The sequence below is a fragment of the Xyrauchen texanus genome, chromosome 40, assembly GCF_025860055.1.
Source record: "Xyrauchen texanus isolate HMW12.3.18 chromosome 40, RBS_HiC_50CHRs, whole genome shotgun sequence".
NCBI lineage: Eukaryota > Metazoa > Chordata > Actinopteri > Cypriniformes > Catostomidae > Xyrauchen > Xyrauchen texanus.
The window spans coordinates 25,720,460-25,748,389 of NC_068315.1; the positions used below are offsets into that span (position 1 = coordinate 25,720,460).

General features: G+C 38.9%; 2 protein-coding genes across 2 annotated transcripts; one reads left to right on the forward strand and one right to left on the reverse strand.

Moving 5' to 3' along the window:
- Positions 1-2,953: 2,953 nt before the first annotated feature.
- On the reverse strand, positions 2,954-3,874 carry LOC127633880 (guanine nucleotide-binding protein G(I)/G(S)/G(O) subunit gamma-T2-like). Its single transcript, XM_052113256.1, has 3 exons — positions 3,735-3,874; positions 3,494-3,582; positions 2,954-3,325 (listed from the first exon to the last, which is right to left on the reverse strand). The coding sequence occupies exons 2-3, from the start codon at positions 3,575-3,577 to the stop codon at positions 3,200-3,202; spliced, it is 210 nt and encodes a 69-aa protein (XP_051969216.1). The 5' UTR covers positions 3,578-3,582; positions 3,735-3,874; the 3' UTR covers positions 2,954-3,199.
- A 7,096-nt stretch (positions 3,875-10,970) lies between these two features.
- Positions 10,971-27,074, forward strand: LOC127633790 (transmembrane protein 101-like). Its single transcript, XM_052113105.1, has 4 exons — positions 10,971-11,128; positions 17,692-17,872; positions 21,674-21,820; positions 25,536-27,074. Exons 1-4 carry the CDS (start codon positions 10,998-11,000, stop codon positions 25,842-25,844), a joined length of 768 nt encoding a protein of 255 aa, XP_051969065.1. The 5' UTR covers positions 10,971-10,997; the 3' UTR covers positions 25,845-27,074.
- Positions 27,075-27,930: the final 856 nt, after the last annotated feature.

The following is a 27,930-nucleotide window of genomic DNA, read 5'->3' on the forward strand; positions in this document are numbered from 1 at the left end:
GAAGAGTTGACTCAGTGCTAAAGAGTCAAATGGAAAAGTCTTGAATCTTGTTAAATATCAACTCAAAAACACACTTTAAATGTTTTGTTCATAAACTGAAAGTATTCAGATGCTCATAGGCATGTATTACATGGAGGCTATTCCGAGATCAAGATAGTTCAAGGGTGCCATTTATATGTAAGCAAGGACCAAAGGTCTCAGCTTTCAGAGATGAGCTTAGTATGTGCAACAATAAAGTGTCCAAGAGCTATCTGTGAAGATAAGAGTGGTAATAATATTGAATGCAAACTTTTTAGTGCACATACATATTAAACATATATATATATATACCACTTACTGTCCTTTGGATAAAAATATGATTTTAAGGATTACCTTCTGGGTTTATGTTCTGAAAAAAGAACAGTCAATTCATACATATTTTAGTGTATATCTTATCTCTATTGGAACTAAGGCTATTATGAAAGCTGGACCTCTTTTGAAATTATTCTTCACTTATTCTCCCCCTGTGTCTTGGGGACAAGCCTTGAAAAGAGGCGATGTGATCTGATTCCGATTCTGTTGCTGGGTTTGTTGAAAGATTAATAAAACAATAAATCATTATTTACAAGTGCCCTCTCAAATCTGAAAGCATTCAAATTGATTTGGACAGGAAATTTGCTATGTACACGTAGAAATCAGGCTTCTTCATTGCAACAGTCCTAATTTACAATGGAACTTATAGGATCTGAGACAAGTGCATATCAGTGCATTTTCCCACACGTGTGTGTGTGTGTGTGTGTGTGTGTGTGTGTGTTCAGTATATATCTGAAATATTACATATATTATCAGCATCAAATTATCAGAGTTTCTTAGTAACTGATGTCTCCATTTTGCTTTAAAGACAGCATGCATTCGATCAGTCACTCCACAAGTTTGTGTAAAACCTGATGAGTGACCTAGAAACAGTGTAGAATCTTAAATATTTCTGATTCTTTGTTTCAGATTGTTCCTAATTATAAAATGTTTATTTCCAAATTTCAATTACAAATACCAAATTCTCAGTGTGGATTATTTTAGAAATCCTGATTTGAATTTAATAAAAAAATTTTAAAAATATTAGTATTATATTTAATGTGGCATGTTTAGCAAAAAGCGTTATCTTCACATTTTTGCTGTTTTAAGTTTTGTCTTGTTAAATTAAGCAACAGTGTGGAAATATATTATTCAGGTTATCATTACCAGATAAGGTCATTAAGATAAGGCTAAATTATGCAAATAGTACATACTTTGTACATGCACCATTCAGTTTTTATGACTTTATGAGAGAATCTTGTTGATAATCTAATCACAACATGTGCAGTATGTCATGCTGTTTTTTAACAGTAGGGGCCTGTAGATATATTGTTAAAGTTTCCTATTTTATATTTACTTTTATGCTACATTATAACATGTAATATTAGCATTGATTAGTTACGAAGAATATATGTGAATAAATAAATTCTTGGTGACCAAAACTTTGAAATCCATTAATAATAGCTGTTACTTTTCTGAAAGAACTGTACTTGTATTTCAGTATTTTACTTCAAAGACTTTAGCCTGCACTGTGAGAGCTTCAGATGGCTGAATGGTGTGGCACTCAAAAATAACTGGAACTCACTTTTTACTGGAAGTCATTTTTCTTGCAAATTCTGTTTGAAATTACACTATCACGACCACCCAGGTAGTTCGCCCTTCAAAGTGCCCTGCAAAGGCACCATATTTTTGTAGGGAAAGCAGACGTTGTCTTTTGATACAAACTCTGATGCTCTTGATGTAAATAAAGAGGGGTATTTCTTCAGAATATGAACATATCAAGACATAATTGTTAACTAGTAATATGTAGATTTGTACTTGTAGAAAAACTTTCAATGCAAATTATCCCATTCCTTTTTATCTACAGTATGTTTATGATCATGTTACTTCTTGTGGGCTTCCTGTTTATAAAAGTTTGACTTTCCTAATCTGAAGATGTCATTACCTGGGGTTCATTTTGGGGTTTTGCCCAATAACTTAGTTGCTTGATTACATTTTGAAGAATTCATATAAAAAGGTGGACATTTACCATTTTCCACTAAGTTTGCTCAATTGTGCCTTACACCTGTATCTCAATTACTCTAATAATTCTGTAACTTTCTATTTCAACAATAGCTCAAATCAAATCAAATCAAAAGCTTAAATTAAATCAGCAGTCACTGGACATTGGAATTCTGCAAATTAGTGTTGAGTTTAAACATTTTTAAACTCTATAGTTGTAAAGCACTTCTATATATTTTAATAGGCTTACGCAGGACATCTGCTCATGTCTTATAATTTGGCAGGTGCTTTTATCCAAAGCAACACAGTGCATTCAAACTATATGTTTTTTTTATCAGTAAATACTTTATCAGTTTGGACTCTTGATCTTGACATTGCTAGCGTAATGCCTTACCAGTTGAGCTACAGCAATCTTTAAGAAACCAATACAAAATTAAACCAAAAACCCAGTTGTCTGGATTCCCTCACCAGACGCACTCCAAGAGCTGCCGCTCATCCCAGTTACTGGCTCTGTATTTAAATAGGAGGTGAGAGAGACAGAGGGGCAGTGGTACAGAGTTGAAAATGAGCTTATGGGATGAAAAGCTCAATCCCGAGATGAGGATAATCTAAAATTCTTGAAACACAGGAAGCAGATGCTCAACAATGTGACAAAGAGGTCTGACACCCAAATCTTGTTATCACAGCAGCCAATGAATGACCACACACCAGTCTACAGTTCTAGCAGAGCTTTACACACACAGACCCGCAGTGTATGCACTAACACAAGATAACATCCAAATTGAAATGGCACCTTACATGTCACTAGCATTCTTTTCCTAAATAAAAGAAGGAATTGTTTCATAAGCAACCCAGAAAGGACCTTGAAATCAAAGAGTAAGGGTTTGTGTTACGTTCACCCATCCAGTGAGACTTGTAATTACATTGCTAATGTGTTTATTTAAAAAGATTACAGATTACATCAATTCACAAAAGATTTTGAACGAAATGAGGGTGTCCCCTTTCTTATCTGTACATTACTGTATCTGTACATGACTTCATAACTAGAGTGGAAGTTTTCCCATAATCTCAACTAGTACAAATAATCTTCTGATAGTTCATACAAAAGTAATTATTGAACATCGCCCTGGTGCCCCCAGGGCCTTTGCTACGTGATAATGCAGCCACCCTTCTCCTTGAATGGGTTCTTGTCCTCTGGGACGCCCTTGATTAGGGGGTCTTCAGCAGACTTCTCCTCAACAAAAGCAATAATCTCTGTGGCTGTTGCTGATACCTAAGAATTAGGAAAGACAGCTTTAAAAAAGGTAATTTATAAAATATGTCATGCTCAAATAGATATTGGAATTGAACAAGTAAACAAAAAGGATACAGTTGTAATGTAAATGCTAATTTACTTGTTAATGATGATGGAAGAACTACAATGTTTAGGACAAATTCTTACCGCTGTTCTGGTAGTGTTCACCTCTATTTTCAGCTGGTCAATCTCCATCTTCAGGATGTCTTTATCTGACATGTCCCGAGCCATCTTGCCTATCAAAGACAAACGGGTGAAAAGATGAGAAATAAGGCTTGAAATTCACGGTTAGTATGACAATGTTCGAACAAAAATGACAGTCATTTCAAAGCTGTGATTTACTTGTATCTTATATCTCATATATTCTGAGCAAAAATCATTTATTTACCTGTTGAATAGAGGAACTGCCAGCAGTCAGAGAAATGTCCTGCGGTCTCCTAGGAGATCATCAGCTAGGGAGGTCTTACTCCTCTTCTGTCCTCATCCTCTCTGGACAGACTGCACTATGATCTCTTGGTCTTGTCCTCTTTTTCACTCCTTCACCCCTCCTGCTCTCTCTCTCTCTCTCTCTCTCTCTCTCTCTCAGGTGTAGGGATTGATCCTGGTGGGGATTGGGCTCTGATGTCATCAATCTCCTTTGATCTCATTAGGCCAGTGAGAGGAAGTAGGATGTAGATTTTACAGAGTAATGGTGTATATATATATATATATATATATATATATATATATATATATATATATATATATATATATATATATATATGAAGAATTGCAGTCAGGATTTATGCCCCATAATAGTACAGAGACTGAATTCATCAGAGTTACAAATGACTTGCTTTTATCATCTTACCATGACTGCATCTCTCTTCTAGTACTATTAGATCCTAGCGCTGCCTTCGACACCATAGATGATGAGATTCTTTTGGAAGAATTATTGAGAATTATGTTGGCATATTTGGACTAGCAATAGCATGGTTGAGGTCCTATTTATCCAAGCGCTACCACTTTGTGTAAACAAGGAATTGTCAGATCAAGCACAAGTTATAAGGTCACAAGGGCTCAGTATTAGATGCTCTAATTTTCCAATCGTATATGCTTTTCCAACTGTTTTGCTGTTTACCAGTTAAAAACTTGGGTGTTATGATTGATGTCAACCTGTCCTTTGTAAATCACTTTTCATTGTTTGTAGAACAGCATTCTTCCACCTCTGAAATAATTCATGCGTTCATGTCCTTTGAGGCTAGATTGTTGTAATGCATTACTGGGTTTTATCGTCACTACATTGGCACCTGTTAGGTTTTGTATCCGTTTTTAAATTTTGCTAACTATTTATAAAGCTTTGAATGGTCTAGACCCTAAGTACATAAGCAACCTTCTATCTTGCAATAATCCATCATGTTTACTATTATCGCAAAATTTGGTGTTGATGATAGTAACAACTAGAATATCAAAATCCACAAAAGGAGTTAGATTATTTTCCTGTTTGGCTCCTGTGGACTAGCTGTTTAGCTCCTAAACTAAATAGCCTTCCTAGCATTGTTCAGGACTCAGACACAGTCTCTCAGTTTAAGGGTGTGTTCACACTTGGCAGGTTTGGTTTGATTAAAACTAACTCTGGTGCGATTGCTCTGTTAGTGCGGTTAATTTGAACAAGTGTGAATGCTACCATCCAAACCTTGGTGTGCACCAAACAAGTGGACCGATAGTGGGTCTCGGTCTGTTTCCAAACGAACTCTGGTGTGGTTCAATTGATATATGACCACAACATGGACCAAAGTAGTCCAAACGGACCAAAAACAGGAAGTAATTTGCCTAATACTGACCTCAAGCATACCTGGTTCTTCTCCTCATAGGAGCTATGTTGCTCATTACAGTTCAGTACAACCAAACCACCTGTCAGCTGTCCTTGAGGAATATCTTCATTTGTGTGTGCAACGGAGGAATTCCTGGTGCTGTTTTGACTCCTTTACAAGTTTTATTAGCTCTTTGTTTGTTCTCAGCAGGTAAAAATACCACAATATATACATGTTATATATATATATATATATATATATATATATATATATATATATATATATATATATATATATATAAAACGAGCGCATTTCGCCAGCAGCCAGCATTGTTTTGGATGTTTGGCAAGTTCCGTCACAAAATATATGTCATAAAAGCTGTCCAATCAGGTTGTGACTTTTTCCTGTTGCCTTTGGTTTTGTATCGTTAGGTTCGGTGGTAAAAATGCCAGTGTGAATGCTAAGCGAACCAGGACTAAATGTATCATTTTAATTTTTGGTCCGGACCAAGAGAACCAAATTACAATTGTGAACAAACCCTAAGTCTAGATCTCTCCAGCCAGGCATACACCTAATTTATCCCTCATCCCATAGTTATGCTGCAGTTCTGCCAGACAGAAAACACTTCTCATATACTATAAAAAATAAGTGAATGCCATCTACGCCAGTGGTGTATCTTTAGGCAGTGCATGGTGTGCAGCCACACTGTTGTGGCCCATGGTAAGAGGGGAATAAACAGCCATCAACTGCAATAATACAATCAAAAAGTGAGAAACACTTTTTTGACCACTGCTTTTATACATTTTCTTAAAATAGAATTCATGGACAATAGATTACTGCTAACTAAATAACTAAGGATATTACATCTACATGCACTTCCGCAGTCAGTACGGGATGGACTTCAATGACACTTAATCATTAAAATTGCAGTGCAATCAATATTTTTTTGTTAAAAACATTCTACTCAGTTTTTGCAATTAATACATGACTTGTATTACACTAGTCTAACTGATGTTGCCATTTTATTAATGCTGTATAGATAGAGGGGAACTGGCTCCCCCAGCTGAGCCTGGTTTCTCCAAAGATTTTTATTTTGTATTTTTCTCAATTAACTAATATCTTTTGTAGTTTGGGGTTTCTTGCCACAGTTGTCTATGTCTTACTCTCTGGGGTCCTGAAGACAAATAATTTTAATAATAATTTTAAGGCATGATTTTCATTTCATTTTCTGTAAGGCTTTGAAACGATTTGTATTGTGAAAAGCACAACAGAAATAAAAATAAACCTGACAAAACCACATTGTAGATAAATACAATGAAAGAAATCCAAATTGACAATTGGTGGGAGTGAATTATTACAGTATGTAATGTAAAGAATCTTACAGAAAAAAATTATGCAGAAAATCTTAGCATGACATTTAACTGCATTTATACAGTTTATATATATATATATATAGAAAGAAGATTTTTAAAGCATTTTATCAAGCAAAAATTTTATAATCAGTTCTAACAAGATTTGGAAAAATCCTAATGTATCAACCTGATACTTCTAAGTTAAGTGTTTTCTTTATTTGTTATAAAGGCTTTGTGGTCTCTCAGACGCCAAACAGAACATGAGGGTTAAACTCAAGATTCACTTTAGTATCTTCCTCTCGGATCCTATGTCAATTAGTCTGATACTTTTGGCAGTCTGCCACTGACATCATGAATCAATAAAGAATTCAGCTAAGGATTACACTAACTGGGATCTACTTAATAACAGCAATGCCTTCTCACATTCCAAGATGAATAAAACAAAAAAAAAAACATGGCTATGACCAGCTGGTTGAGAGTCAATTTCAGGGCAATCCCAGTACACACAAACCAGTTTAAAAAAAAGCTATTTTTTATAGTTTTAAATGGATGTGTCTGTGACGGCCCAGAAACTTTTTTCAGAAACTTTGTTTGAATACACCCATACTTTTTAAATTACTCACATTTATGCAATTTTGAATGTGTTTTGAAATCTTGTAAAGATTTGACTATGTGCTCTTCAGAATATTTGTTGGTTGCTCCCTGCATAAGTTTGTTGTCACTGGCCTCACCTGTAAGCTTGTTTCTCAGGATCTTTGTCCAGGATTAGGGGACATGAAGCTCTGATTCGTGACGTTGGACTTAATAGTCTCATTATGATGAAGAGCTTCTTGAAGCTTCTACTGCAGTACATCACTCAATGATGGAAAGGGATGTTTACACTTTCTATTTTTTTTATTACATTTTTAAATGACACCTGGCAGCCTTTGACCTAAAGAATACTTGGATTTTGTTAGGGAAAAATAAATTAAAAAGAGACAATTTAGCACTTTCATCAGCATTATAATATACACTCACCTAAAGGATTATTAGGAACACCTGTTCAATTTCTCATTAATGCAATAATCTAATCAACCAATCACATGGCAGTTGCTTCAATGCATTTAGGGGTGTGGTCCTGGTCAAGACAATCTCCTGAACTCCAAACTGAATGTCAGAATGGGAAAGAAAGGTGATTTAAGCAATTTTGAGTGTGGCATGGTTGTTGGTGCCAGACGGGCCGGTCTGAGTATTTCACAATCTGCTCAGTTACTGGGATTTTCACACACAACCATTTCTAGGGTTTACAAAGAATGGTGTGAAAAGGGAAAAACATCCAGTATGCGGCAGTCCTGTGGGCAAAAATGCCTTGTTGATGCTAGAGGTCAGAGGAGAATGGGCCGACAGATTCAAGCTGATAGAAGAGCAACTTTGCCTGAAATAACCACTCGTTACAACCGAGGTATGCAGCAAAGCATTTGTGAAGCCACAACACGCACAACCTTGAGGCGGATGGGCTACAACAGCAGAAGACCCCACCGGGTACCACTCATCTCCACTACAAATAGGAAAAAGAGGCTACAATTTGCATGAGCTCACCAAAATTGGACAGTTGAAGACTGGAAAAATGTTGCCTGATCTGATGAGTCTCGATTTCTGTTGAGACATTCAGATGGTAGAGTCAGAATTTGGCGTAAACAGAATGAGAACATGGATCCATCATGCCTTGTTACCACTGTGCAGGCTGGTGGTGATGGTGTAATGGTGTGGGGGATGTTTTCTTGGCACACTTTAGGCCTCTTAGTGCCAATTGGGCATCGTTTAAATGCCACGGCCTACCTGAGCATTGTTTCTGACCATGTCCATCCCTTTATGGCCACCATGTACCCATCCTCTGATGGCTACTTCCAGCAGGATAATGCACCATGTCACAAAGCTCGAATCATTTCAAATTGGTTTCTTGAACATGACAATGAGTTCACTGTACTGAAATGGCCCCCACAGTCACCAGATCTCAACCCAATAGTGCCTCTTTGGGATGTGGTGGAACGGGAGCTTCGTGCCCTGGATGTGCATCCCACAAATCTCCATCAACTGCAAGATGCTATCCTATCAATATGGGCCAACATTTCTAAAGAATGCTTTCAGCACCTTGTTGAATCAATGCCACGTAGAATTAAGGCAGTTCTGAAGGCGAAAGGGGGTCAAACACAGTATTAGTATGGTGTTCCTAATAATCCTTTAGGTGAGTGTACAAGTTATACATAAATACATACAACTCCAATGGCGTGTATTATTAAAGTTATAATTAAATATTCTTTATCATTAACAAAGTATTTCTACTATTAAATAATTAGTAGTGTAGATCTACAGTATACTAATTATAAAGAGATTCAAATGCTATTTATTATTTTGCATATTTTATTCAGGTGCATTAATAAATAGTAGCTAAACACAATATGTGAGAGAGGTATATTTAAAGAGGTTATGCAATGGAAATGCATACCAAGAATGAACCCAAATGAATAAGGACAGTGTATAGACCTTGTTCACGCTAGTGCCATCTTTGATTTTTTGATAGACTTAACATCTCTTCAATGGCACTAATGGTATAAAGCTGTATAAAGCTCCTAGATCACATCTGATTTTCCTCAACTCATGTTGTCTGGAGTTTTTTTTATATACTGAATGTTATTGGACAGGTATTTTATCAATGGTTTGTCTGCTGAAGGATCCAGAAACACTTTAAACTGCAGTGCAGCCCATTGAAGAGACTGTAAGTCTATCCCTCACAGCCTCATTGTCATTCCCATTAAAAATCTAAGATGGCGCTAGCGTGAATAAGGTCTATATCTTCCAGAATATGTTTCCTCCACTTCTACTTAAAGGGATAGTTCACCCAAAATGAAAATTCTCTCATCATGTACTCACCCTTGTGCCATCCCAAATGTGTTTGACCTTCTACTGAACTCAAAGATTTAGAAGAATATTTCAGCTCTGTAGGTCCAAAATGTATATTAAGGCAGCATAAAAGTAATCCATACAACTCCAGTGGTTTAATCCATGTCTTTAGAAGTACTATGATATATGTGGGTGAGAAACAAATTAATATTAAAGTCCTTTTTGATGATAACTTCTCCTCCTTGCCCAGTAGGTGGCGATATGCACGAAGAATGCGAGTTGCAAAAAACAAAAGAAAATTGTGAAAGTGGAGATTTATAGTATAAAAGAACTAAAATATTTATCATTTTCTTACCCACACTTATAAATTCACTTTTGAAGACATGGATTAAACATTGATCTTGATTATTTTAATGCTGTCTTTATGTGCTTTTTCAGCTTCAAAGTTCTGGTCACCATTCACATGCATTGTGAGGACCTACAGAGCTGAGATATTCTTCTAAAAATCATAGCTTATTGTTCAGCAGAAAAAAGTCTTACATATCTGGGATAGCATTAGGGTAAGGAGTTTCACTTTTGGGTGAACCATCCCTTTAACAATGGCATTGTGTTTTTATAGTGACATACTTACTCTAATGACAGTTTGACAGGTAGTGACAGCTGACTAATCTTTTCCCAGAGACTCTAAATCTGTAGTAATTGACATAAGACTAGTCCAAGTAGCAAGCAAGATTGTAGGGCATACTGAGATGTCAATCTCCCAGAATCAGGACACCTTGCTATTTATACTGTAAAAGCATCTTTCACCAATTACAAAGTTAGCAGCCAGAATACTTCAGTTAATTTAGATAGAATACTTATAAAAATCTTATAAATCAACATTTCTATAATTATTGAAATAAATACATTTGCAATGTATTTGGTGTTGGTTAATAGTTTAATCGAGTATTAATTGTAGATAATCTCATTAGATCACGTATGAATTTCAATGTGCTCTGTTGTTGCACTTTTCGCTATTGAACACCAGGTGGCACTACAGCATTGTCAATGGTTTGTCCATAGAAATAGAATCAGCGTGTAGAATGACTGTAGGCACAGCGTTGATTCTAATTGGTCAGGAACGAAATAATAATACAAAATAATACTCCTATTTAAAATTTTCACTGTCTTCTTAATTTCAATGGTTTCTCAGAGTTATTATTCTTGTGTAAATGTATAATCCAGGCCAAACTGCATTGCGCTGACGGCATTGTCTTGTGTTACCTGTTAAATTTCTCAGCGCTTATAAGGATGGACCAATCATAGTCGTTTTTGATCGCTGGATAAGGCACTTTTATATAGAGATTCCTGGAGCACATTTAATATTGTCTGTTTGAAACAACGTAATTTACATTAATTTTAATGATAATATTTATATAATTATACGTTTTGATTTAAGACAACAACATAAAAACATTGAGATTTGAATGCGGCTCAATACATGATTCGTTTCTTTGAGCCTCCAAGCGCCCCCTGGTGGAAGAATTTGCGTCTCATAAAGGAAATAGTTTTGGTTGGTTGCCGCAAGAGTTCTTCTTTGCTAACCAAGGGTCCTAAAAAGAGACTATACTTCCGCCATCCAGAGCCATGGCTGCTGCAACCCGCAAAAAAGCCTTGAGATTTCTCTCTCAGTTTGGAGCCTTTATTCTAACCCGATTCGGGTTCTGGAACTGTTTCAGTATGCTGATGCTGTTTGCGGAGCGGGCAGATGTGAAAAGGTAAGTGCAAGTTAGAGGAAAGCCCAATGAACGACTCAGAATGATCGAGTCTATTTACACATGATAATGCAGTAGTTTGGGAGAAGGATCATATTCATAATTAAAGGGTTTGTGCTATATTTGGATTTGTGAGATGCTAACGTGTTAAAACATCATCATGCGTAGAGCGAATATTTCAATAGTTTTTCACTGCTTTTAATGCCATTCAAGGAATGACAGAGACCCATATGATGCCATTTAAAGTGATATTTTAAAGACCCCATGAAATTTATGATGGATTATTTTGGTTGTTAGCTTTTCACTTCGTGTGTTTTGAATTGTGTCCATTTTTGATCATGCACCTGCCTTAATGTTTGGATGTGCGCATACTGCTAATCATCTGTTAGCTTTGTGGCCTTCTATATAATTTGACAAAATTAACTTTTAGCAAATTTTCGATGTTTAAACCATATTCTATTTTCCTGACGAGTCATCAAAAACATTGATGACTCATCTTGCACTAAAGGGTGTGTCAGTTTTTTGACCAATAAAATTCTCTCTTGAATGAGAATGCCCGCCCCTAGTACCAACAGTCAATGAGGAGCAGTAGAAAGTAGCAAATCATTATTCACGGCCATGACATAAAATGAAGACTTCTAGTGCGTTCAGATCAGAGGCGTCAAATCGACAGGAATTAGTTTGTTTTCTATGGCAGCCAGCGTATCTCGGTGGCGAAAAACGGCACATCTTGGGCAGTGTGGGCGTCAGAGGAAAGTTCAAGTACAGGACACATTATGGTAATGAGCTTTGATGCGGTTCGATGGCAACCTATTGGAATATAGAAGTGCTCCGCTCTAGCGAAGTCTAGAGAACACAACCATGTAAACTTTGGTTCCCACCAAACAATAGTTCCGAAGACAAAATGGAGGAGATACTGATTATTGCCGTGGCGGGTTTTCCGCGATATATGATCTGTCCCTTTTTGCTTTCAGGGATATAAATAATAATTTAAAATTATACTGGGAATAAGGTGTCTGAAATTGTTGGTGTGCCAGATGAGTTGATGAAGTGGATATTATGGTTTATATAATATAATAATATATTAAAAGATTTGAGGATATACGCTACTTGTGATATGTCTGCAAAAAGATACCGTTCGACATGTCTGGATGTTTTGCGGCCTCTTTAAATGTAGTTCACACAACCAAGAATTCTGAACGAATGTTGCCGCCTATCTCAACTACGTCAGAGCATCCATGAATCTTCCATAGCGTTGTTGTCAGGGCAGCCTGAATTTTTTGAAAGTGAATTTTGACGCTCTCGCCGCCTCTGGTCTGAACGCACGGTTAGGCACTATGCAGAATGCACTTGCAATATACACTATCCATTCAGCCATGTAATGTATGAAATTAGGGATGCACTGATACCACTATTTCTATTCCGATATCGGTAATCTCAGTATCGGCCGATACCAGTGTTGTTTTTTACATTATCAGTTCCGAATATTTTTGCATTATTGTGTGGAGCTTATTGGGAGTTCTCCTTTAATATGTAAAGAAACAAACCTCAAACTACACATTATTTCAATAGAAATGTATAGCTTATTAGGTAACCCTTTATTATTAACTAGTATACTGGATAATGTAGCAGCAAAATTAACAGTAATTCCAGAATAAGTCATCAGTTGAAAAGAAGCCGTTTAAAAATAAATAAATAATACAATTCAACTTGTACCTGGACTTTAAAGATTTCAGATCTCTTTTTTTTTTTAAATTTCGTTGTAAAATATCAGCTCACTTTTCATTTACACAGTTAGTTTTTGGAACCCATTCAACTTAAATAATATTATAATTTGGAAACAAATGATAATAATTATATATTATAATAGTAACATATAGTAATATCTCAATCGTGCACCTTTTAACTTTTAAACCCTCACGCTTTTATTTTGACATTCTGAACTCTCCAGGAAGTCCTGTATGTGTCTGTTTGTAGGAAAGTTCACTGTAGTTGAATTTGCTTCTTATTCAAATTCTGGTAAAAATGCACCTCCAGTATCATTCTAAATGCATATTATAAGTGAACCGAACTATTGAGCATCTACATCTGAGATGCTGTTCATGAGAAGCGTTCAAATATTGTGCACCATGTGAAATCTAAAAATAGCGGCGAGTGTGTGTAAACAGAGAAGCTCCATTCAATAACGTGCTGGAGCTGCACGTGCATTTGATTCGGCGGACTCAAGATGGCGCCGAGTATGGCTGCTGCGTTGCGAGCTCCGATACAACACTGCGGTTTATTGTTTGTTTTGTTTACAGTTCTTTGTTTTTTTGTCTTGGATGTTGTCTGCCTTATTGTTTACGACAGACAAACGCTTTTGGACATTGGTTCTACAATAACACATCGAAAACCGGACTTTAAATTCCTCAACGCCGAACCGCTGTTTACAAACACGCCGGCGGAGCCCTTTGTCTGGGCTGCTCGGCCGCGGAAACGCAGAAGGAAAAGGGGAAAAAGAGCCGGCGTTCTCATCAGAGTAAGACGTCCTGCAAATCGACCCCCGCTACCCAGTATACTACTGGCAAATGTTCAGTCTCTGGACAACAAGCTCTGCGAGCTGAGAGCGCGGATCTCTTTCCAACGAGAGACGAGAGATTGCTGTGTTATCTGCCTTACAGAAACCTGGATGTCTACGGAGATTCCAGACTCGGCCATTGAAATCACGGGCTTCTCCGTGCACCGAGCGGACAGAGCGAAAGACCTCTCTGGCAAAAGCAGAGGTGGTGGTGTATGTTTTATGATCAACAAATCATGGTGTGATCAGAGGAACATACATTTCATCAAGTCTTTCTGCTCTCCTGATCTGGAATATCTCATGCTTCTGTGTCGACCATTCTGGCTACTGAGGAAATTCACAGCGGTCATCATCACAGCTGTGTACATCCCCCCACAAGCCGACACAGACCGGGCACTCCGGGAACTGTATGGGTGTATAAGTGAGCAGGAAACCGCGCACCCTGAGGCTGCGTTCATTGTTGCCGGGGACTTTAACAAAGCCAACTTCAAAACAATCGCTCCAAAATACCATCAACACATAAACTTCAACACACGAGGGGACCGGGTTTTAGATCATTGTTACTCTCCTTTCCGGTATGGCTACAAATCCCTCCCCCGCCCCCCATTTGGCAAATCGGACCACTCTTCCGTTCTGCTTTTGCCCGCTTACAGGCAGAAACTTAAACGGGAAGCACCCACCCTCAGAACGATCCAGTGCTGGTCGGACCAATCAGACTCTGCGCTACAAGACTGTTTTGATCACGCGGACTGGGAGATGTTCCGGTCCGCCTCTGATGACGACATCGAGGTTTACGCTGACAGCGTGTTTCATCAGGAAGTGCGTAGAGGATGTTGTTCGACCAAAACAATACGGATATACCCCAACCAGAAACCATGGGTTAACGGCGATGTTCAGCGGCACTCAATGCGCGGACCTCCGCTTTAATTCTTCTAACACGGAGGAGCGTAAACAAGCCAGTTATGCCCTCCGTAACTCTATCAGTGAAGCCAAACGCCAGTACAGGCACAAACTTGAAGGTCAGTTCAACACCACTGACTCCAGAAGTATGTGGCAGGGAATTAACATCATCACGTAACTACAAACGGAATAAAGACTCGCCGTGAACACCGCTGCATCTCTCCCGGACCGAACTTAATACATTTTATGCTCGCTTTGAGGACAATAACACCGCCTCGCGAGAGAGTATTCAGCGCTGACGCTTCAGAGGTTGGTTCACTCTCCGTCTCTGTTGTGGATGTAACCCGATCCTTCCGACGGGTGAACATCCGTAAAGCCACGAGTTCAGACGGCATTCCGGGCCGCGTCATCAGAGCGTGCGCGAATCAACTGGCTGGTGATTTTACGGACATTTTCGATCTGTCCCTCTCCCTGTCTGTAGTCCCCACATACTTCAAAACATCAACCATTGTGCCTGTACCGAAGCAAGCCACAATCACTTGCTTAAATGACTGGCGTCCTGTTGCTCTGACCCCCATCATCAGCAAATGCTTTGAGAGGTTAATCAGAGATTACATCTGCTCTGTTCTGTCCACCTCTTTGGACCCATTGCAGTTTGCCTACCGCAACAACCGCTCCACTGATGATGCCATTGCATCTACACTACACACTGCTCTCTCCCACCTGGAAAAAAGGAACACATATGAGAGAATGCTGTTTGTTGACTACAGCTCAGCATTCAACACCATAGTGCCCTCCAAGCTTGATGAAAAACTCCGGGCTCTGGGCTTAAACAGCTCGCTGTGCAGCTGGATCCTGGATTTCCTGTCAGGCAGACGTCAGGTGGTTAGAATGGGCAGCAACACCTCCTCATCACCGACCCTCAACACTGGAGCCCCGCAGGGCTGTGTTCTCAGCCCACTCCTGTATTCCCTATACACGCATGACTGTGTGGCAACACATAGCTCCAATGCCATCATTAAGTTTGCTGATGATACGACGGTGGTAGGTCTGATCACTGACAATGATGAAAGAGCCTACAGAGAGGAGGTGCACACTCTGACACGCTGGTGTCAGGAGCACAACCTCTCCCTCAACGTCAGTAACACCAAGGAGCTTGTGGTGGACTTCAGGAAGAAAGACGGAGAACACAGCCCCATCACCATTAATGGAGCACCGGTAGAGAGAGTCAGCAGTTTCAAGTTCCTCGGTGTCCACATTACTGAGGAACTCACATGGTCTGTCCACACTGAGGCTGTTGTGAAGAAGGCTCACCAGCGCCTCTTCTTCCTGAGACAGCTGAGGAAGTTTGGAATGAACCAACACATCCTCACACGGTTCTACACTAGTACCGTAGAGAGCATCCTGACTGGCTGCATCACCGCCTGGTACGGCAATAGCACCGCCCACGACTGCAAAGCCCTGCAAAGGGTGGTGCGAACTGCCAGAAATATCATCGGAGGTGAGCTTCCCTCCCTCCAGGACATATATACCAGGCGGTGTGTGAAAAAAGCTCGGAGGATCATCAGAGACTCCAGCCACCCGAGTCATGGTCTGTTCTCACTGCTACCATCAGGCAGGCGGTATCGTAGCATCAGGACCCGCACCAGCCGACTACATGACAGCTTCTTCCCCCAAGCAGTCAGACTGTTGAACAATTGATCTCCCATGATCAGTAATTTGCACTGCACTTTATTAACCTATAATCTCACACTGGACTGTCAACATATTCTCCTCAACACAACTACTTATATATATATATATACACACTCTTTACTTATTGTATTGTATATTGTGTATTCTATATTGTGTGTATTGTTTACTGTACATTGTATATAATTATTGTGTTGTGTAAGTATGTGTACATCTGATATATAAATTGTGTTGTGTAAGTATGTTGTTTACTGTAATTGGTATATGTCTCGTCACTGTCATGACTGCTAGGTTGCTCGGACCTGCACACAAGAATTTCACCTACTGTTGCACTTGTGTACATGGTAGTGTGACAATAAAGTGATTTGATTTGATTTGATATATTTACTTATTAAACACAGCCTGTTGTGATTCACAGAGCTATTGCACATTTTCAAGTGGCTTTGAATAAAATGCATGAGTCATATGAACTACTTTAATGGTTCTTTTATATCATCATTTTGGAGCTTGTCAGTAATGAACATGACTAACACACAGTATCTGATTTGGATTGGGCTCATCGGACCAATACACGATCCGTCTGAATCTTCGTTATCGGATCGGTGCATCCCTCCCTATATGAAATTTCTAAATGTATCATCTTAAATTGAACATTTATCTTTTAACTACACGGAAGCGTTCGCCGTTTAACAACTGATAGCAGTGACGTTTCAAAAGCGGGCAATGTGTTGACATTAGCATCAGCGCGTTAGCTAACCTCAGTTCAACACTTGTATCTCAAACAATGTACATATTCGCACAGTGTGGGGTGACGGTAAAGTATTCTAATTACATTTGTTAGGTGTTGTCTTCACTGAAGTTTCGCAGGTTGCTACATTTGTCATTATTTACAATTTCGTACGTACAAGAAGCCGTGAGCGCTGAGTGTATGAAGTGTCCAACATTTCACTCTCCATTTTGGCGGTTAAAGAAGTGCATCATTATGCGGGTACTCGTAGTACACTTCTTTTTGTTGCATTTTCAAAAATGATGTAGAATAGTGAAGAAGTGTGCGGTTTGGGATGTAACATGTCATTTGGCTATTTAAGAAAAAAGGACAAGCCCTTAATATGTCCTGCTCCAACTTGCTGTTGTAAGATGAAATATGTCAACAAGAAACTGGACTTTAAGTAATTTCATTGGGTCTTTAAATTGAGCTAATATTCCTTCTCTGAATATTAATTAAAAAAAATAAAATAATAATTGATCATATTTGGATTGATAATAAAATATATTATTCTTATATTAACCTATAATCTAATTCAATAGTTTTGGTTTTCATAAATTGCATGTGGGAGCTATTTTAACCAAAGTTAGACTTTGGTATTCAAAAAGATTGCTCGACTCTAAAATAACTGGTGATTTTCGGTTTTCTCAGGAAGCCAGATATCCAGGTGCCATACCTGTACATAGATATGGGAGCTGCAGTGTTGTGTGCCAGCTTCATGTCATTTGGGGTGAAGAGAAGATGGTTTGCCATGGCTGCTGCCATTCACTTGGCTCTGAGCACATATGTGTCCTATGTTGGTGGTCAGGTCCATTATGATGACTGGTTAAAGGTAGGTAATTAATAAAAATAACAGCTGAGGAAAAACTTAGAAGCTGTTTCTGAATATGCATACATTCCTACTATATTGTATGCCAATGGAGTAGTATGTCTGAATGCTGAGTATTCATAAAAGAGTAAGCAAGACATACCTGGATGATCTACTATTTCCAGGGAGATTCTGAAGTGAGTGTCAACTGGACACTTTACGATTCCGTAATCCCTCGAGAGCTGAGGAGTCTTTAGATTAAATACCCTGAATTAAAAAAAACAGTGGAGCATTGTGAGTCAGGTGGCTCTTTTCAACAGTAAGTGCTATATATTAGGGCTGTGAAACATTTATCTGTGAATCATGGTACATTAAAACATAATCATAAATCGGTTTAATTTATACTTTGTCTCAAAGAACTTGCAAGAGGTTGGTTAGTCATAGTTTATTATTTAAAAATGTATACATTTTCAGTTTTGTAAGGATAGAGTTAGACACATTTTGCAGGTATAAATCTTTAATACAAGTATATGTAAATATGCTATAAAATCATATGCTGTAATTAAAAGTTTTCCTCGTTTCGCTTTTCACAGTGGTTCAGTTGACAATGAGTTAGTGTTTTCGGACAATGCGAAGAGATACGGCAGCTTGACTTATCCTGCCACACCTGGCTCATCGCTCACATCTCCATTGTCCGTACAGTAAATCCACTCCCGTGTTTATTTTGCCCAGGACAATAAAATAAAAAAAATAGTGTGCACTGCTCCGCACAATCAGTTTCTGTGTTGGGATGTAGAGGTAGACCGATATATCTTTTTTACTGATTAATCGTGCCAATAGTTGGAACTGTCGGTTATCGGCAAACATCTATGTCGATAATTGCCAATAGTTTGTTTTTTTATTCCTCCGTGTTCCTCTGATAATTCCGTTATGATAATTAAGCATGGAGAGTGCAAAGAAAATGTGACTATGGAAACGTCCCTCGTGAGCACATACATCATGACTTAAACTTCATATATTGTGAAAAACAATAATATACAGGCTATAAAAAGCTTAATTTTGAAATAGAGCATTGTAACTGAGCCACGTTTCCATCATTTCAAAATAAGAGTCCCTGGTATGTTTAGTTTAGGCTTGTTAGGTGTTAAAAGTTCCACAGTGTGCATTTTTTATTGGGCTTTTGGTTGTCAAAAAAACAGCAGGTAATTTGTTCTCTGGCCTCTACGTCTGTGCTGTTCAAGAAAACATTCTATCTAATCGCTTGTCTAACTTTTCCACCACCTTAGTTATCGTATCTGCAAAATCTATTGGTCGACCTCTATTATGATGTGTACTCGAGTAAAGCGTGGAACTTCTGGAAATTTATATATGCCAGTTTTACTCAAAGGAAATGGGGGGAAAACATTAGTTAAGTTTTAGTAAGTGATAACGTATAAAAACAGATACTGCATAAATTCGTTAACAATCATTTAAGAAAAAACTGAAAAATCACATTGACATAAGTATTCATACCCTTAACTCAGTACTTAGTTGAAGAACCTTTGGCAGCAATTACAGCCTCAAGTCCTTGTGGGTATGATGTGACAAGCTTTGCACACCTGGATTTGTGGTATTTTCTGCCATTCTTCTCTGCAGATCCTCTCAAGCTCTGTCAGGTTGGATGGGGACCGTCGGTGGACAGACATTATCAGGTCTCTTCAGAGATGTTTGATTAGGTTCAAAGTCTGGGCTCTGGCTGGGCCACTCAAGGACATTCACAGAGTTGTCCCTAAGCCACACTTGCATTGTCTTGGCTGTGTGCTTAGGGTCATTGTCCTGTTGGATGGTGAACCTTCAGCCCAGTCTGAGGTCCTGAGCATTCTGGACCAGGTTTTCATTAAGGCAGGGGTCGGGAACCGATGGCTCGCGAGCCACAAGTGGCTCTTTGTTAAAAATCAAGTGGCTCGCAGGGTGTCTCACCATTCACCAGCACATGATTGTTTAAAACTTTCTAGTGATCATTATCCAACAGAAAGTGTCAATGACACTGCTCCTGGTGAACAAGGTTTGAAATTAACTCCCGCCAGATGCAGATGTTTCATGCCGAGTATTTTGCTGATGTACCAGCTACTAAGGAAGGCAACCTAAGCAAAGGCATGCATTTGACGAAACATGATTATATTTTGAAGAACAGACGAAAGAAAAGCTGACGATGCACATCTGATTTTATATGTGCACTCTGCTATTCACGAGTGCAATGAAAGTGCTTCTCCTAGATAAGTACATGCATAGAGTTCTGGGCCTCGTTTCCCAATAACTATTGATCTTAGCTGTTAAGAGCATTTTCTACAAGAGATTTTACGAATGTTCGTTATTTTATTATGTGCAGCCATGGTGTGATATAGCTCCTGCCACCCGCAAAATTCAATCCAAGTTCACAAGCTACTCGTTCAAATGTATTTCATGCACGAGTAATTTTGCTCAACTACCCACAATAGATGGGTGACCTGTAGACGTCTCGGAGTCACACATGACAAGAAATGCTATTAGTCAAGTGCGTCTTTTTGAAGAAACACACTTTATTGTAGACAAACAGACCAAAGAAAAGCCATGCTTGTGTCTGATTCTCTATTTGTTCAGAGGCGTGCAACAGGGCACTCTCTCGTGGAGCAAGCGCATGTAATGAGTTATCACACCTTTTTCTTTGTTTCATTCGACTGCAGGCAAACTATTTTGAAGAATACTGTAATCTAGGAGAATGCCGCTCATGATCTCCGATCATCTCGTGATGAGAGTTTAGCTTTATTTCCACGGAGCAGTTTGCTCTACACATTGTGAATACAACTGTGCAGGTTCAGTAATATATATCTTTGTATTAAAGAAACAAAGACGACAGTGATTAAATCAAAGTAATCCAAGACACCTTCACCTTGAACCTTAAATGGAGTTCTATTTTCGCCCTGTGCGAAACCCGCTTTAACACACCCCAAAGTTGTTGACCGGGGTGGGGGTGTTATGTGATTCTAAATAAGACAACTGTCCATTACCGCCAGAGCTGTTACCATGCGCAGCGCAAATTTACGGCACTTAGCTGTGGTCAAAAAGGATTTCCAAAACGGCTTTTGGATTATCAACTCAGAGATTCGGACGATAATTAAATGACCACACGACCTTGGTAAATTGGTAATTTGGATGGAAATTTTCTCACGGGAGGTGAGAGAAAAACACCAACATTTCAACACAAATTAATTTTAATAGGCCTTTTAAAATAAGTAATTTATGTTCAAAGTTATTTAAAAAAAAAAGACCCCATGAAATAATTTTAAATAATAGTCCCACCCTACCTTCCTGTTTCAATAGGAAATTAAACTGCTCATTTCATGGGGTCTTAAAAATGTAAGTGTATATTTTCCCTGTCACTAGTGACACCATGACTATTAAAATAATGACTGTTTTCATACATGTTTCCCTGTTTTCCATTTGGAAAAGTAGCCCCAAACTCGTATTGGGTAGCTCAAACAAACAGCAGTTTTCTGTTCTGCAGGTTTTTATACCATGTGTCAGCATGCTTATGCAATTCCATTTTTTTTTTTCATATCACGTCCACAAGGGATTAACCGTCTGTAATGTACTGTAGTGTTACACAACTTCAGCTATATCTCTCAAAGGTCAAAGGAAGGTTTGTTGAATCACCCAGGTCATGGTTTAATGTCTAATTGTTTGAAATTAAACTTTTTGTTGTGACATTTGTTGCTTTGAGGGTATCATTCAAACAAGTAATGCTGTGTCAAGATCACATTGTTCACCTTCATGTGATAATTATGCTGTTGTTTGTGACCATCACAGGTGAGAATGTACTCCAGAGCAATGGCTATCGTTGGAGGGTTTCTGGTGTTGGCTAGTGGAGCAGGAGAGGTTTATAGACAGAAACCTCGCACACGCTCCCTGCAGTCTACTGGACAGGTCTTTATAGGCATCTACTTGATATGTATGGTGAGTTTTGCATTTTATCAGAAGCGTTAGGTGCTGGTATAGGAGATAAGTGTGCATGTTTATAGCAGATACCCTTTGTCGACCCAAGTTCAAGAAATTCTGGAAAGTCATGGCATGCTTTTTTTTTATTATTTTAACATGTTCCTTGAGGTTCACTTATAATATTAGTGAAGTTTTTTTGCACAACAAAGAGTCATATATTTGTAAAAAATTATCATTTTCCACCCTCAGTTTTGGTGCTCTTCTCCTTTAAGACTTGATAGTAAATGCCCAATATTATGATTGCCATCTCACTGCTCACCTCTACTGGGCGGGGCTACTGATATAAAAAGGTAAAGTAGGCATTGATGTGTTGTTGTGGAGGTGGTCAGATGCAAATGTTTACTCCAGTAGCGTTGAGCAGTGAGATGGCAATGAGAGACATCGCAATGTGGAGGAAGTAGAGAACATTTTGGCAGTTTGGTTTCAACAAATGCTCTTTTTGCAGTAAAGAACTTCTGAGTTCAGGTTGTAAGATCAAGGAAAATCTTATTTCTCATGTGAAAATCTCTTCACCCCTTTAAGGGAATTATAGAATCATGATTTGCATCCCTGGAAAAGTCATGGAAATGAATACAATCTTGAACATTTCTACAGTGAATATATATATAAACAATATACAACAACTGTGCAAAAGTCTTTCACAAAAGCATTTGTATTAAGATGGTTATTTATATCTTCATCTTTAGTGTGTCAATAGGAAATATAAATGTTAGACTCCCAAACATTACTTTTGCAAATAGAAAAGATTAGAATAGAAAAACAGGGAGCCCTGCAACAGAGGTCATGACCCCCACAAAGCCCCCCACTGAACATCGGGTCAGTCTGAGATTACATAAAGAGACAGAAGCAATTGAAACGGCCTAAATAAATAGAAGAACCATGGTGAATTCTCCAAGAAGCTTGGAACATCCTATCTGCCAACAACCAAGTAAAACGGGTGTCCAGGTGTTCCTAGGAGAATTGGTGCTGTTTTAAAGGCAAAGGTGGTCACACCAAATCTAGATTTAGCTTCTTTTTTTTTTCTTTGTACGATGTTAATTGATAAATGAAAACTATATGGCATTATTTTTGAAGACATCCTCACCATGCAACATTTTTCACAAATGCCTAAAACTTTTGCACAGTACTGTGTGTGTGTGTGTATATATATATATATATATATATATATATATATATACACACACACTCACCTAAAGGATTATTAGGAACACCTGTTCAATTTCTCATTAATGCAATCATCTAATCAACCAATCACATGGCAGTTGCTTCAATGCATTTAGGGGTGTGGTCCTGGTCAAGACAATCTCCTGAACTCCAAACTGAATGTCAGAATGGGAAAGAAAGGTGATTTAAGCAATTTTGAGCGTGGCATGGTTGTTGGTGCCAGATGGGCTGGTCTGAGTATTTCACAATCTGCTCAGTTACTGGGATTTTCACGCACAACCATTTCTAGGGTTTACAAAGAATGGTGTGAAAAGGAAAAACATCCAGTATGCGGCAGTCCTGTGGGCTGAAAATGCCTTGTTGATGCTAGAGGTCAGAGGAGAATGGGCCAACTGATTCAAGCTGATAGAAGAGCAACTTTGCCTGAAATAACCACTCGCTACAACCGAGGTATGCAGCAAAGCATTTGTGAAGCCACAACACGCACAACCTTCAGGCGGATGGGCTACAACAGCAGAAGACCCCACCGGGTACCACTCATCTCCACTACAAATAGGAAAAAGAGGCTACAATTTGCATGAGCTCACCAAAATTGGACAGTTGAAGACTGGAAAAATGTTGCCTGGTCTGATGAGTCTCGATTTCTGTTGAGACATTCAGATGGTAGAGTCAGAATTTGGCGTAAACAGAATGAGAACATGGATCCATCATGCCTTGTTACCACTGTGCAGGCTGGTGGTGGTGGTGTAATGGTGTGGGGGATGTTTTCTTGGCACACTTTAGGCCTCAGTGCCAATTGGGCATCGTTTAAATGCCACGGCCTACCTGAGCATTGTTTCTGACCATGTCCATCCCTTTATGGCCACCATGTACCATCCTCTGATGGCTACTTCCACCAGGATAATGCACCATGTCACAAAGCTCGAATCATTTCAAATTGGTTTCTTGAACATGACAATGAGTTCACTGTACTAAAATGGCCCCCACAGTCACCAGATCTCAACCCAATAGAGCATCTTTGGGATGTGGTGGAACGGGAGCTTCGTGCCCTGGATGTGCATCCCACAAATCTCCATCAACTGCAAGATGCTATCCTATCAATATGGGCCAACATTTCTAAAGAATGCTTTCAGCACCTTGTTGAATCAATGCCACGTAGAATTAAGGCAGTTCTGAAGGCTGAAAGGGGGTCAAACACAGTATTGGTATGGTGTTCCTAATAATCCTTTAGGTGAGTGTATATGTATGTATGTATGTATATATATATATATATATATATATATATATATATATATATATATATTAGTGCCCGACTGATGTATCGGTTGGCCGATATTAGCCTTTAGCTGCTATATCTGTATGATCATATATGTTTATCGATATGCGCAGATATGAACATATAATGCAGAAAACAATGTTTGAATTGGTGTCAAAACGTAGTTTGTCCAGCAGAGTGTGCTCCGACTCCATTGTTTACAGAGCAGAGCTGACGGTGGCTCTGCAGACAGTGTGGAGTTAAGCGGTGTCTTCTCCTTAAGTTGCTAACTAGTTTGTGAAATACATACTGGAAAGTTAATAAACAATGACCCCATAATTTCCCCTTTTCAATATAACTATATAATGTTAACCCTGTCCCTGACAACCATGTCACTCATGTTTTCACATCTGTTTGCTGTTAGACAGCTATAGTTTGTTAGTGCAGTAATTAATGTTGCAGATTGAAAGGTAAACATCAGAGCAACATCCATACATGCGTCTTTTACTCTCCATGACAACGAGCTTATAGCTAACTAACCATCTAGCTACTTTAATTTCTTGTCGGCTGAGTGGTTGCAAAAATACAAATTACAATTAAGCACTACTTAAATGTAAACTAAATTAAGCAAATTTTTAAACTATTAAACTTCAATTAAGAAAATAAACCTCACGGTGGTTCTAATTAATTTTGTATACTTCATGTAAAACCTAGTGTGATGCCCCTTAAATGCCAAATAAAGGTTTTCCGCATGCTGCAATTGGCAACAGCCAGGTTTTTCTAGACCTGAACAGATGCATTTGACGCATCCACACTTTTTAGAACAGTTAATACCAGGTGCATGTGCAAATGCCGTTCACATGGTCCGTCTGCACAGCGTTGACCATACTAAGAGTGTCACAAAGCAGTCGTAGTGCGCATGTGTCGTACACGTCTGTATGGACTCGTAATCAAAACTTTAGTACTTTAGTCAGAGCCGTCGCTTTGTGAGTAAATGCTCTGACACAAAGTGCTGAAGAATACAGCGACCCTTGTTCGAGTCCTGAATCAAGCTCCTTTGTGGTACTGATCCCCCTCTTCTCCCCAGTCATTTCCTGTACATCTCCACTATACTATCAAAGGCAAAAAAAAGTCAAAAATATACTTATATAATATATAAAAGTGTGAACGAGCTGTAATGGCACACAGAAAAACAAAGTGTACGCTATCCTTAACATTGAAGTCATTAAGGTCTGCATTATCTTTCTCCTTCAGGCGTACTTGCTACAGCATAGTAAAGAAGACAGGCTTGCCTACCTGGACCACATTCCTGGTGGAGAAATCACTGTCCAGCTACTGGTGGTTGTGTTTGGAGTTCTAGCACTTGCCTACCTTTCTGGCTGGTATGTGCACGTGGCCTCCCAGATCCTGGCAGTTCTGTTACCTTTGGTTGTGCTATTCATTGACGGCAACATCGGCTATTGGCACCGAACCCGTCGTGTGGAGTTCTGGAACCAGATGAAGCTCATTGGGCAGAATGTGGGCATCTTTGGAGCTGTGCTTATTCTGGCCACAGACAGCTAAAGACAACATCTCTGTGAAGGGGAGCATGTGTCTCAGGGGATCATTTGATGATATTAAAGAGATTATTGGCCAGGTACTGACAGAGCACTCAAATGTAATGCAGATACAATTTTCAGCTTGCTCGGCCGTGTGACTCGTTCCCCTTTGGAATTACTGATGGCAAATATTAAGTCTTCAAAACACAGTTTACATTCCACTTGTGTTCTTTTTCTAATGGTTTATTTAAATAAATAAATAAATAAAAACAATACATGTCTCAAAATAAAGTTCAATGATAAATGATGGGCAGTTTAGGAAAACACTATGGTTAAGTGACAAATGGGATTTCCCCCCACATCTTATAGGCAGTTAAAATAGCACTGCATTTTACTGCTTGCATTCAGTCTGAATTCCTTAAATGATTTGTAAATAAAATATTTAAATATTAATGTCAATTAAAAATAATTTTCTACAGCCCTCTGGTATATCCTAAATGTTCTGTGTTTTGCAGCATTTAATTTTTATCCAAAGCAATTAACAGTGCATTCAGGGTTGAGGAGTATGTTTGTTCCCTGGTAATCATTGGTATTGCCTTGCCCGTTCAGTTAAGCTTCAGGAATGCACTGTATGCATTGGATAGCATACAGTATGTACACTGATCAGAAACAACATTAAAACCACTGAGAGGTGAAGTGAATGGCATTTATTATCTCGTTACAATCGCACCTGTTAGGGGTGGGATATATTAGGCAACAAGTGAACAGTCATTGACAAGGGCCAAATTCTGAGGACTAGACAACTGGGTCAGAGCATTTTCAAAACGGTAGGTCTTGTGGGGTGTTCCCAATATGCAGTGTTTAGTACCTATTAAAAGTGGTCCAAGGAAGGACAACCGGTGAAATGGCAACTGGGTCATGGGTGCCCAAGGCTCATTGATGCATGTGTGGAGTGAAGGCTAGTCGTCTGGTCTGATCCCAAAGAAAAGCTACTGTAGCACAAACTGCTGAAACAACATAATGATTAAAAGGTGTCAGAGCACACAGTATGGGGCTGCGTAGTCACAGACAGGTCAGATGCTGACCCCCGTCCACTGCCGAAAGCACCCTCAATGAGCACTTGAGCGTCAGAACTGGACCATGGAGCAATGGAAGCAGTTGGCTTGGTCTGATGAATCACATTTTCTTTTAGATCACGTGGACGGCTGGGTGTGTGTGCGTCATTAACCTGGGGAAGTGATGGCAGCAGGCCCAGCGGAGGCAGTGTGATGCACTGGGAAATGTTCTGCTGGGAAACATGTGGATGTTACTTTGCCATGTACACCCCTTCATGGCAACAGTATTCCCTGATGGCAGTTGCCTTATTCACCAGGATAATGCACCATACCACATTGCAAAAATTGTTCAGAAATGGTTTGAGGAACATGACAGAGTTCAAGGTGTTTACTTGGCCTCCAAATTCCCCAGATCTCAATCTGATTGGGATGGGATGTGCTGTACCAACAAGTCCAATCCATGGAGGCCCCACCTCGCAACTTACAGGACTTAAAGGATCTGCTGCTAACGCCTTGGTGCCAGATACCAAAGGACACCTCGACGGGTCAGAGCGTTTTGGCGGTATGAGGGGGAACTACATGATATTAGGCAAGTGGTTTTAATGTTGTGGCTGATCAGTGTAGGTAGGCTATAGTAAGATGACAGTTAAAGGAGTGGCAACTCTGGTTGTTCACAATACCGTTAAAGATGTGTGTGGTAGAATAGTTTGAAGAATTCACTGTATTATTGACCTTTTATAACCAGAGTAAAGATCATTATCATCATGCAGTTTACAAATTGGACTACATATAGTAGCAAACCACAGGTCACAAATCAAAAATTTATATATATATATATATATATATATATATATATATATATATATATATATATATATTTTACCAATTAGTATTATCAGATTATTTCACAAATGACAAACACACAGCAAAACAAATTGACAAATCACTGTGAATAATGAACTGGTCAGATCAGGAACATTTTGAGAAATTATTGCGGCACATCCTTTCCAACACATTGTCACAATAATGCACTATTTGCTGGAACACTAGTTTAAT

What these genes read in the sequence shown, in the direction of transcription:
- LOC127633880 (XM_052113256.1), bottom strand. Translation starts at nt 3,577, where the DNA reads ATGGCTCGGGACATGTCAGATAAAGACATCCTGAAGATGGAGATTGAC. An exon ending in TGAACACTACCAGAACAGCG is followed by an intron (nt 3,326 to 3,493) that starts GTAAGAATTTGT and finishes CCTAATTCTTAG; the next exon opens with GTATCAGCAACAGCCACAGA.
- LOC127633790 (XM_052113105.1), top strand. Translation starts at nt 10,998, where the DNA reads ATGGCTGCTGCAACCCGCAAAAAAGCCTTGAGATTTCTCTCTCAGTTT. An exon ending in ATTATGATGACTGGTTAAAG is followed by an intron (nt 17,873 to 21,673) that starts GTAGGTAATTAA and finishes TGACCATCACAG; the next exon opens with GTGAGAATGTACTCCAGAGC. An exon ending in GCATCTACTTGATATGTATG is followed by an intron (nt 21,821 to 25,535) that starts GTGAGTTTTGCA and finishes TTTCTCCTTCAG; the next exon opens with GCGTACTTGCTACAGCATAG.